This window comes from Hoplias malabaricus, chromosome 3 (assembly GCF_029633855.1).
Source record: "Hoplias malabaricus isolate fHopMal1 chromosome 3, fHopMal1.hap1, whole genome shotgun sequence".
NCBI classification, from domain to species: Eukaryota; Metazoa; Chordata; class Actinopteri; order Characiformes; family Erythrinidae; genus Hoplias; species Hoplias malabaricus.
In genome coordinates, this window is record NC_089802.1 from 60,385,216 (window position 1) to 60,398,154 (window position 12,939).

General features: G+C 38.4%; 1 protein-coding gene across 1 annotated transcript in view; it reads right to left on the reverse strand.

The window, feature by feature from the left end:
• Nucleotides 1-12,939, reverse strand: part of rab6ba (RAB6B, member RAS oncogene family a) — a 114,466-nt gene that overhangs the window by 12,422 nt on the left and 89,105 nt on the right. Inside the window, exons 6-7 of the mRNA XM_066666197.1 lie at nucleotides 7,361-7,454; nucleotides 855-921 (exon numbers count right to left, since the gene is read on the reverse strand). Coding sequence (XP_066522294.1) covers nucleotides 855-921; nucleotides 7,361-7,454 — 161 coding nt within the window. The remainder of the gene's footprint in view (nucleotides 1-854; nucleotides 922-7,360; nucleotides 7,455-12,939) is intronic.

A 12,939-nucleotide genomic window follows, 5' to 3' on the forward strand; every position in this document is an offset into this window, starting at 1 on the left:
CTTATAAAAGTATACACACACACACATACACACACACACACACGAAACAAGTATTCAAAACATATTTCAACAAAGACTGACTCAGTGACTCACCTAATATGCAGCATTGCCTTGCATTCTTTCACAACATATGATCCTACATCAGTACTATGGCTGTATAAGCTCTCTGCTATAGCACATTCATCTACCGCTGCAATATCTAGACAATGAATCACTGCATGCCTTCAGGACACAGGACTACAAAGTATAAATACACTAGACTGGGAATTTAAAGGATAAGCAGTAGAGAAAGTGTAGGAGTGTTCCCATGTAATATTCCACTACTGTATGATCTCATTTCTGACAGATTTGAAAAAGGGAACACACAAGTCCACAGCTCTGCACATAAAAGCAGCAGGGGTGTTCTGAACCTGTTCTGTTCTGAATCTGTTCTTTTAAAATGCATGAATCCTACACACATAGGACAGCAAATGTATGTCAAATTACAGGTATCATTAATTATGTAACTGAACAAAACTATACATTTGTCTCAAACATTTGGGGGAAATAACCCCATCTGGATCACAGGTTGTGCGACTCAAAGTTGCTTTTTATTACTATTGATTTAAAAAAAATCCTAGTTCAGGGCTATTTTAACATTTTATCTTTACTATCTGTCAGTAATGTGTAACTATAAGATTACCTTTATACAACAAATATACTTGTATTGTTTTAAAATAACTGTCCTTGATGATGGACTATAGGCTACAACGTTGGAAGATGGCGGTCAGGCTGAAAACACCACAATATTCCAGTTAGATGATGTTACAGTGGTGTGTATTGTAGGTGGAACACTGCAGTGACTAAAAGGATACTGCCTTCTTTGCTCGTCTCCTGCATGCTCTCCATCCCAGGAAGTGCTGCAGCCACACGTCGAAAGAGCTGAGAGAGAGAGAGAGAGATAGAGAGAGAGAGAGAGAGAGAGAGAGACAGAGAGAGAGAGAGAGAAAGAGAGAGATACAGGAATAATTTTTTTTAATATAATGTATTCATTCAGTCATATTCTGTAAGTGTTTCTGTAACTGTCCTGGACAGGGCATCACTCAATGTCATGGCATTGCACATAGGGCTGTCATGGTGAAAGAATTTCACATGCTGTGTTTTAACGGGGCTCATCACTGCAATATTACCGCCCCAAATTACTTAATGTATCTGGATTCTACTGCTACACTCCTAACTGTCACCTGGAACCCACCTGAACTGGCTCTATATTGATGGATGCAGTTGGGCTTTGATAGCTGGATGATAGGTAGCTAGATGACATCTCAAATTCGCATTTCCCCATTTCACAGTGACCTTTCTGGCACAGATTTTGCATATTGCCTGGCTCTCCCTTTTCATTTGGTTGAAAGCTGAAATGCTCCCAAACTGGCTAAGCTGCATTTGGTTTTATGACTATGTTTGCTGCCATTATGTCCAGTTTGTAAAAAGAAGACAGACATGAAGCCACAGCATTTGCCAACAGTTGCAAAAAATTACCCCCTTAACCTATTATTTTAAGATAAAAAAAAAATACATTCATTACACACACACTAAAATGTAAAAAGACTTGTATACATGGGGGGGGGGGTGATGTTTTATTTTGCCATTTCTTGTGGTTGGCTGATCATTAGTGTGGTATTATCATATTACTGGTTATTTCGACAGCCCTAATTACACACTCACCTAATTACTCACACACTTACATGTGGATGATTCTATACCACCAAAGCAGGAAAATGGAGAACCCGGAAGACACCAGAAGGAAACAAACTGTGAATCTAAAAAGTAAGTACTCAGTAAAGGACATGTACTTGGACAAGTAGTAATATATTTCTTTGATATCATAATGAAATTGGTACTAACTTTAATTATGAATCACAAGATGTGACTATTCCCTGTTCACTATTCTTTGAATTGTTTATATTTATATTTTATATTATATTGTGGTGGACTTTAAAAACTTTGTATTGGGTGTTATGTTCTGGAATGTGATTACTGTCTAAGAATGATGAGAACACCTTTGTAATGGAAGTGTACAAAATCATTTATTTCAAGATTTTTTTCTTTTTAAGTGCTACTGATTTTCCCATGTAGACAAATGTAGTGAACCAAGAATTTTTCAAGTACAGCTCCTACTTTTTCAAAAAAGTTTTGTTCTCTTCTGTTCAGTTCAGGTGACCTTCACTAGTTCATAACTGGGAGAGGCAGTTTGGATCCAGCTGAGGAAATAACACCTTAAAGTTTACTTCACACAGAACTGGAAGAAGTCTTATGCAATAAAGAGAGCTTTCTCCTTGAAAGTGGAGTTTCATTCTCACATACTTTTGATATTTCTGAAACACATATGAAATAGACCATGAATATTCACATTTCGCACATATTAAGCTTTCAATTACCAACATAAAAGGTAAAATCTTTTATGATGACTGAATTGAAGCAAACTGTACTGTTTGTCATGTTTCTTATCTGACATGCAATTTTAACCTTGGGATACCAAACAATAAAAAAATTACATGTAATTCATGTACAATAATGTAATTCATATTTTACTGTGTGACTACAATAATGTGACTTCAAAATAAATGTGGTCTCTAAGCATTACATAAGCCCCTCCAATGAAGTGGAAGTGAGAGGGAAGAATAGCTCAGCTCCGATGCAGGTGTGCTCTCTTAATGATATAAATAGAAACCAATCCCAATGCAGATCTGATTCTGTTTTAAACCTGCTTTCAGCTTTCCATGTATCAGATGAGAAACAGACAGAAAAAGGCACTTATAGGAGCTTTTAACTTGTGGCTGTTTGAGATGTGAAGAGCTGTGTGAGAAATCTCCTGACAGGACACACACACTCTGAAACCGTGCTCCTGCACCTGAACCTCCACTAATAGAGCCTCTCCACTCAAGCATCCTGAGAAACTGCAGAGGCATATAGAATAATCAATCTTGCTCTGTCCAAATCCCACTGAAAAAAGGGCCAGTTAGTATATGCATCCACTCCACTCTCCTCATTTCATACCATTAATCACACTGGACTATCTAAGAGTGCACAGGACAGTGGACCATTAGGCCAAGAGGGGCCAAAAAAACTGCCTATTTGTTAACTACCTACAGGCGATTGCTTCTGACAGGGAAAGACAAAGAGAACCATAAAGTATGTTTTAATGTGGCTGGAGCACAAGGCATAAGGTCATGATACATCCCAATTAGGCAACAGCAACACACACACAAACACACACACACACACACACACACACACACACACGGCAAAAGGAGTGACTTGAGCATCAATCCCATATCTATGTACATTTCTGAAATGCACCTTCATTCCATTTACCCTGAACACCACCCCCATGCCCTGCACTCACCTCTCACTCCTTTCTTATGATATATTTTGTTGTTCTATGAATCTTCCCATGCTCAAATGTTTACATTTAAAATATGTAACATACTGAATGAAATAATGTTTTACAGGATATACCTATAGGGGGTGTGCAAAATAATGGACTTTTTTCCTTGGCCTTATTTGTCATGTTCATGTACCATATTGCAGTACTTTGTAGGAATTCAATTACTGACTGTAGCCCATCTGTTGCTACAATTTGTCAGGCCTCTCTATCTCATCTATCAGAGGAGAGGGCCACCACATGACCTCCGCAGACCAGATATTATTTCACTGGTACACCATACTATGTGCTTAAATGTCATGGCATGATATTGAGTGTTGTAATGGTATGACTGTATCAGATACAGCAGTGTTGCTACAGTTTTAAAATACTGTGCACACTTACTGTTCACCCAAACAGTACTTGCCTTCTTGTTTCACATTATACAGGTCAAATTAGAGATGACAAATGATTGCTGTTCACTCAGAAAACATAGCTTTGTGTTGGTTACTTAATCTATGCCAAAAATATCAATGAATCAATGAATATCAATGAATCAATGAATGTAAATCATTAATTTTTACCTTGATCAGTACCATGTCCAGAAACATGGAGCTTAGGTGAATTGGCTTCTGTAAACTGTCCTGGTGTGAGTGTGTAAGTCAATGAATGTCTGTATTTGTGAGTGAATGTGTGTGCCCAGATATGGATTGGCGCTCTATCCTGGGTTAAACCCTAGTGAAGTCCTTCAGGTGAACGGTTGTTCCTGGTTGAGAGTATGCTGTGTGCATTTGGCTGCCACATCTCGCCAGTGTGTGTGTGTGTGGATTGTGTGTTGAATGGAATGACATTCGGAGCTGTGTTGATTGTAAAGCGTCCTTAGGTACCTAGAAAGGCACTATATAAGTATAACAATAAATAAATAATATGTCAGCAAGTGTATTTACATCTACTTTGTTCACATGCACTAAAAAAGGAGAAAATGAGAAAAGAGGCTGGCAATAATCTGATTTCTGCTTCACAACAGCCAATAATATCACAGAAACACATGACAAACATTTTGTAAACATGGACCTACTTTATGCAAATATGGATATTTTATTATGATTTCTAATATTATGCAGTGCCGCTCTTCTCTTGTAGATTTCTCTACTGCTGCCGCTGAAGCAGAGACAAGCTTTTTTTTTTTTTTTTAAAGGAGCGTCTGTTCTTGTACGCAACAGAATATGTTTTGAAGACAGCTCTCCACTCTGTCCATTACATTTGACTGAGAAATCTGAAAGAAATTGAGATATGACTATACTTGCACTGAGAAATTGGATTAATGAGCTAAAATCCAGCTCTCTTAAAAGGATTTCTAAAGATCTTACTCCAATCTCAGAAATAGAAATATGCTATTGCACGACCACTTGAATAATCAGATAACTGCAGAAATCAGATTATTAAGTGCGTGTAAATGCACTCAGTGTCTGTACTGAGAAATTGATGCATGGTGATTACTGATCAGAAGTGATCCTTTGGTGATGCTTTTTCACTGATGAATGATGTGGAGGGAGGAGTCATGATGAAATGACTAATGAGTGTTTCATAAATTTTTTCTATTATTTTGTACACCAGCAGAGCATTTTCACACAAAATGTTTATATTATGTTTGCCTAAGGAGCACTGATAAATAAGAAAATTTCACTATTGATTGTAATCCCATCCTAGCCAGGAAACAGATTGCACTGACTCCCACTGACTAAACGCTCATAAAATGAAAATATATTAAAGTCCCCCACCACAAAATGCTGCTGTTGTAGTTCTGGCCCTGCAGAGAAGGACCCCATGAAAATCTAAATAAAGGGCCACAGTCTGAGTGATAAAGCTTGCATACATAATCCTCATAATAGCTGGTGTCAATACAGTTCAGTCAGCAGCGAACATTAGCTGGTGTCAGGCAGTGTGTGTTCCAGATTCTGCACACTGCACAGCTCTGCAAGTGTCTACTGGTGCTAAACTCTTTAGAAACAATAAAGCAATGACGTGCAAGAAGAATGAGAGAAGTATTTCTACCAGAGCTAAAGCAAGCCTCAAACCCTATATGATTGTTTGTGTAGATTAGACATTTGTGACAAACTAGTGTTGTTCATGCTGCAGAACACCTGGATTTGTTTTTTTAATCTTATATGTATAACAGTTTCCAAAATGCAGGTGACCAAATCCAATTTGTGTGGTCAGGACATAGCCACAGCGGTTGCTATGGTGACAAGACAGGTGTAGTTACAAACCCCATTCCTAAAAATGTGGGACAATGTGAAAATCCAAATTAAAGACTAAATTAAAAATTGTGGCATCATTTTAAATGTTGAAATTAAGAAAGTTTGTTGTAAGAAAATTAATTTTCCATTTTGAGTTTGATGCCAGCAACACGTTCCAAAATTTCAGACAGGGGCAGGTTTATGCGTAACAGATCTGGATTAGCTTAGCTCCTGTACTCTTTTACTAAGGAGCCATCCTGTTGTAATTCAGGCAGAATATGGATTGACTTATCTTAATAAAATAAACAACGCCTGCCCTAAAAAAATGTCTTGATGGCAGCATGTTGCTCCAAAATCTGTATATATTATTCAGCATTAACAGTGCCATCACCCATACCATGTGAACCAATGCCCCCTCATGGATGCTGTTAATAGATCCTTCTATTATTTAGCCTAGAGGACACTGCATCCATGATTTCCAAAAAGAATTTCAAATTTGATGAAACAATCAATTACATTTTAGTTTGGTTCTATATTCATATATAATATAGGATTTAAATTAGCTCAAGTTTCAGGCTTGACGTGTTTAGAATGCTTGTACAAGACACTCACAGTTGAGTTAATTGGACAAATGTGTCTGGAATGTATGTATTTTTATAAGGCAAAAAAAAGATCCCAATTTCCACTTGAAAAAGTTTTTGCCTCAGAAGACGCAGTTCTGTGTTGACTTGTTTAAACAGGCAAGAAATGAAACAATCTGGTGTTTACTGTCTAAACCAGCAGCCTCATTACTCCAAAACCCCAGACAAAAAATGAACACTTTACACTCTGAGGACTATGATGAAATAATTGAGGGTGTTTAAGGACAGAATATTATAGAAACTGCATGACAATGAGTTTACAAAATCAATACAAAGAGACGCTCAGTGCATCAGCATTTTGAAAGGAAATGTCTGATAAAGACAATGTGTGATGCAGCTAAATCTGTGGCTAACATGCACTTTACAGCCCACTCAGTACAGAGGACCCTCACTTTTTCTTCACTAGAGAGAGAGAGGGATCTTTCTCCACGTCAGTGCTGCGTCTCTTCCGCCTCTGCGCTTAGTCATCCTGACTCACACTGATTTGACTACACCTCAGACGACAAAACCCAGGAAACAACTCCATTCTTCACCCACATGTATACACATAAATGCGTACAACTCCTCCTGTTGACAGAAGGGAGCCAATGGGCCTTAGGTTAAACCTGACCTAGCTGTACTCCATTTCACCAGATTGTTAATAGTTCTGAAAATCTGTATACAAATTAAGTGATGCCAATATTTTGCAGTTAACATTCACAAAAGATTAAGACCACAGGCATTTTCTAACAGTTTATTAGTTTCTGTGATTAAAGCATTTCTTAACTGTAAAATCTATACCTGATAAACATTTATAGCTTCTAAATACTTACAAAATTATGGACCCAGGTTTCAGAGGCTCTGTCTCCTGAGAGGCCAGTACAGACTCTTATAGCTGTACATTCAGCAGTGCCTCACAGCCCAGTAGTTAGTAGCCCAGTAGTTAGTAGCCCAGTAGTAGAGAAACCATGCACTAGTACACATGGACTTTTTGGTGGCTATATATGCATTATAACATATTTCAAAAAAGGCAAAGAATGTATGCCTTGTTATATACAAATGTTTGTGCTCAAGAAGCTCTACAAGCACAAGCTCACCTGCTTGACGTTGTAGCCTGTTTTGGCACTGGTCTCAATGAACATCACACTCAACTCCTTAGCCCTCTGCTCTCCCTCCTCAATCGTGATCTGCCTGTGAACAAAGAACACATCACTTAATTCATAACATAATACATCTGAAATCAAATGTGATAAAACCTTTACACACACACACACACACACACACACACACACACACAAACACACATGTAAACGTACACCTTATGAATATTTGGATCCTTTGAAAGTCTATAAAGGTTCATTTGCTTTTCAATGCCCATGAACAGCACATCACTTAATATTTCCTCACACCTTTTACCTCTTAATTGTTAATGTGTGCATGTTCACCTGCTGTAGGTCAAAAGGTGTTTTTTCTAAAGCAAGGTGTAAAAATGTGTTTATCCATCCCATAGGCCTTTGGGACTGAGATCAACAGATATACTATATGTAACTATAGGCAATCACTTATGCAACTATCAGCTCAGTAACCAATGAACACAGCTACTCAATGTCATAATAATGAAAGATAATAAAGATGATGGAAATATTCCTCACTCTAAAGATGACAGCTTGCATGTTGCAGGTGAAGCGTGGCCAGTGAGGAGTGACTCTGAGACAGACTCATCGCTCACTGTCTGCAGCTTCACTTCAGCCAACCAACGGTAATTAACTGATGCTGAAACTGATTAATTGCACAAAAGCCTGTCCCATTAATTACAGCACATTTGTATGACACACTTGTGCATTAAGGCATGTCTGAGGGCACAGAGCATATCTGAGAGGTGAGGGGACAGAGAGAGCGAGAGAGAGAGAGAGAGAGAGAGAGAGAGAGAGAGAGAGAGAAAGACAAACAGAGAGAAAGAAATAGAGGCAAACAGGTAGGAAAAGATACTCTGTGTGTGTGTGTATGTGTGTGTGTGTGTGTGTGTGTGTGTGTGTGTGTGTGTGTGTGTATGTGTGTGTGTGTGTGTGGTCTGCTGGGACAGACATGACGCAACCAGGCAGTTTCTTTGTTCTCGTCCACACTGGGGAAAAACTGAGAGCAGAAACACTTAAATGAGTTTATTCAGCTCTGAAAATCCTCCACACGCACACACACATCACTCTGTCTGTCTCTCCAAGTACTATCCTCATCTGTCTTTCTATCCTTCTCTCCCATGATCTCATTGTCTCCCTTGTGCTCTGTCTCTCTTTTCCTAGCTATCTCTAGCTTTCTCACTCTCATGTCATTCTCTCTCTCTCTCTCTCTCTCTCTCTCTCTCTCTCTCTCTCTCTCATTAATCATTCCAATATAAGACATCAAAGAGAGAAGAGGATAAATTAACATTTTGGTATTTGAGAAATATTTATTAAACTAGGTTTACGTTACAATGATTGGATTTTAATACAAGAGTAAATGGTTGATAATACCTGCAGGTCTCTGCTTCATATGAAAATGAAACCTCTTTTTCCAGCTTCTATTGTTCATAAACTCAAAGCTCAAAGTGCTGTGACTGCAAAATATCATGCAGGCCAACTGTGTTCTTTTATGGCTGCTCATATATTACATGGCTATAATAGTATGAGATTGTGTCAACGGTTTACGTATAACGAACATTTAAATACATAAGCACAATTATGCAGATTTTCACTAGCATTTCTAGAGGAATTGGAATGCTGTGTTAGTGCCAAGCTAGTGGTGGTGTTCACTTCTTATACTGCGTCTGATTCTGCTTAGGCCAGCTCTGCAAACAACATAAAACTTCCTTTGAATATATGCTATTTTATAGTGAATCTTTCAGTACCTTTTTACCTTAATGGCATGGTATGTCCTGAGCATACACAACACACCAGTGTAACACATAACAAAAAGACAGTACTGTTCATATATGTACATTAATACGAACTAAAGCATCATCAGATGTTCACGAGTCCTAAATATAGATTAAGGGAATCCAATAAAACAAATGATACAAAAAAATGTTACTAGGTAATTCAATTTATTGATCCAAAACTAAGTGGCAAAAGCATGTGAACCTCCAGGATCAGTGGCTCAGGATGATCAAGTGTGCATGAGGGCACTGTTTTGTTTAAAGAGCAGGTATCTCTTCACAACATGTTTGTGGAAATGTGGAATGGTATTAACAAGAGATTTTTGGCAAAGAAGCAGCATCTGGAAGTTTTTTAAACAACAAATGTCAAAAAAGAATGAACCGAGATGAAGATATTGCTCTGTTCCTGCTCCATAGGTGGATAATAATTATTTATAGTTGCTGTCAATGGAACTGACTCTAAAATCTAGAAAGCGCTAACTGGGTAAAAAGTAAACACAGACCTTAAGTGCTAAAAAATAAACAAATTGAGTTTCTAATAGTAGGTTGCTCTGGTAATCCAAACAGTGAATAAAACAAAAAACAGTGAACAGACAAGTTAAAATTCAGCTACATTCCAGTTCAGTCGGTTTTTCCCCTTTAAACATACTGTTCCACCTTAAAAGATGTGAAGCTTCTGAATGTAAACAAACGAGAGAACGGTATTTCTCCATAATTGTTCTATGTTCCCTTTAACCCTAGTTAGCAATGTATAATACATCTAACCTGTACTATCATGCACTGACTTGTCATCCATGTTTCCCTAAGGAATGCTTATTACGTTAAACTATTACTATTATTAGAGTCTAGTAACAACCATGGACAATCTCAATAATTTCTTCATTACCAATAGATGTTGTTGTAAAGAGAAAAACTGTAATAACTGACATCACAGGAATAAAAATTTTCAGCAGTAAAACTTTGTTGCTGTAATCACAAAAAGAATGCATAGCTGTTGTATAAAGCTCAGATAGCTCACATTTAAAGCAAGTCACTTGTGCACTGCTCCATTAACAACAGATGTTTCCTTTATGTCAATGTAAGCAGAAAAACGTCTTTTGCATTAAATGCGGTGGACACTGCACATCTGTCCGTTCCCTTGATAAACATCGTCTTTTTGTGTGGCTGTAAATGCATACAGGAACATAATAAAATCTCTGTACTTTGGCCAGGGCATAACAACTCAATCAGTCTGAACTGCTTCCTCACACTCTGCTAAAAGCTCTGCTATTACCGTGGCAACAAGTTCCAATCTATTTGCTAGAGAATTTATGCAGGCCATGGTAAAAACTCATCATCAGACACTGTAACATCCTCCAGCAGAGCCACCTACACTGTGCAACAGAACCTGAATCCGGGACTGTAGACAGTGCTTGGACTCTTACAACAGAGCAATGCTGCTGTAATACGTGAAGAATGTGATTTGGTATTGTCTTGCTAAAATAAGCAAGGCCTATCCTGATAAAGATGTTATCTGGATGTGCATATTTGTTGCAAGACACCCATGTGCACTTATGCCCCTTCATACCATCAGAAATTCTGGCTTCTGAACTGTGCACTTATAGCAAGCCGGATGAAGTCTCTCCTCCTTATCCCTGAGTACACAGCATCCAAGATTTCCAAAAGAAATATCAAATACTGATTTGTTAGCCCACACTTCCACCTCTGTCCATTTTAATGGAGCTTGAGCCCAAAAACTGTGGCAGCATTTCTGGATCCTGTTTATACATCGTTTCTCCTTTGCCTGATTTAACTTGTTTAAACCATTAGACAGAGCCAGTTATGATCGTTAGGACTACAAAAGTTTACAAAAGAACAGGAGAATGTTTGACTTTTAGTTACAATTATTTATTACAGAAAACACTTTAAAACTTATTTGTACACCTAATATTAATGATAACACATCCCTAATATCGACCACCCCTTGCAACAGTAAATTTCCCAAAGTGACCTCAATGACAAATCTGATTGTATGGGATTTACTTTAATGTGCTTTTGTTTCAAGATGAAAGTATGTCAGCAAAGGGGTGGAGTAACACATTTACATCCCTGCACTTTCTCCTTAGCGACTAAACAGTCTCTCTTATTCAGCACGGGAACCAGCAGTATGCCTTTCATTCAATAACGCATAAACCCCTGGGGGAAGCAAAAGGTGACAGCACCAGGAGGAATACAAAATAAGAGATGAAACTAAAGGTATGCTGTATTTCATTACACTTAAAGCCTGTGGCTTTTAAAGAATCCTCACTTGTGCACATCTGTTCCTGAGTCTTCAAAGTTCAGGCCCAAGCCCACAGCTGTCAGCCCCTATAGTCAATTATATTTATATCTGCAATATTTAAATTCACTCATACCAATGTAGAACATTGGTATTAATATCACAGGCAACAATTTATTCAGTTTTTTTTATCGTTTTTATCGTTTCAGACCCACCCCCTCCAAGCCAGCTTTACAGTCTTACCTTACCCTTTACAATCAACAACTGTGACCGTAACTGGCCTCCTTGGTGACTAAGGCTGTACCTGTCCCCAGGCACCGTTACATGGCACCGTTAATGTAGGCTCAGTGCCACCAGTTCCATGTGAACTTTATGTGCTACAACACCTACAATGACAATAGCATCTCTACAGTGCATTTCCCCAAGTAATCTGCATTTTCCCTATCCACAACCACTGACTAGACCTTTCAGCTGTTTCTCATAACTCCATCACAGCTGCACTTAGTTTCCAGACCCTGATGCCAAACTGTACAAGCAGGGACGTGGCCAACTAGGCTACAAGTCCCCTTACACCTATCTCCACCGGTCTTACATGTGCCTGCCACCCATGTTTCCTCACCTCAGTCGCCAAGTCTGCATACTTCAGCTTCTTCCTTTTGAATGCTTCATCTACTGCATCCTCAGATGGAACTGTTAACTCCATGAAATAAACTATCCATTTACTTTCAGGGTAGAGCACCATGTCTGGCCTAAGTGTAGTTAACACAATGCACTCTGGGACCTGCAGCTTTTTTCCTCCATCCACCAGCAATTTCCAAGTCCAAAATTTTGTGGTGTTGGAAGGACGTCATAAGTTGCTCCCAGCAAAAACTTAATTTGACATGCTTCCATCGGCCACAACTCTTACTAAGAAATCTTCTGCTTCTCTAGAGTCTCCCACCAAAGCCACTGGCCTTGTTACCTAGCCACGTACCTTGTCTCCTCTGTCTCATGACTCACCTTTGCACATTTATATTCCTCAACTAAAATTGTGAGTGTTAACTCCAGTACCCCTCTCTTATACCATGCCACACTACTTAAACACTGCAGCACTCCTAACCACTTCCTTATGGCCTTGTTCATAAAACTTTCAATCCTTTCTACTAGGGAAAATGAGAGAGAGACATCTAGGTCTATAATTAGCAGATAATAACAGTCAAATGTATAACTGCATTGTTCTCATGACTTGACAACTTCATCATGTGTTCTGGTCTTTGTCAATAACAAATTTTCCCCCAAATCTGCACCCCACCTCTTATAGTCTGAGAACAACAAATAAGTAATGAGTACAAGATAACAAAAAAGAAAGAACAAAAAAAACAGTGAACACAAGTAAATTGCTGATGATTAATGTCCAAAGTGAATGAAAAAAATAAAAATAAAAAACCCTATTTTGTAGGGGATCAACACCTATGATAATATGTGCTAACATTGATCACACAGTGTTTTGATCTATATGATTTAGCTGCCCA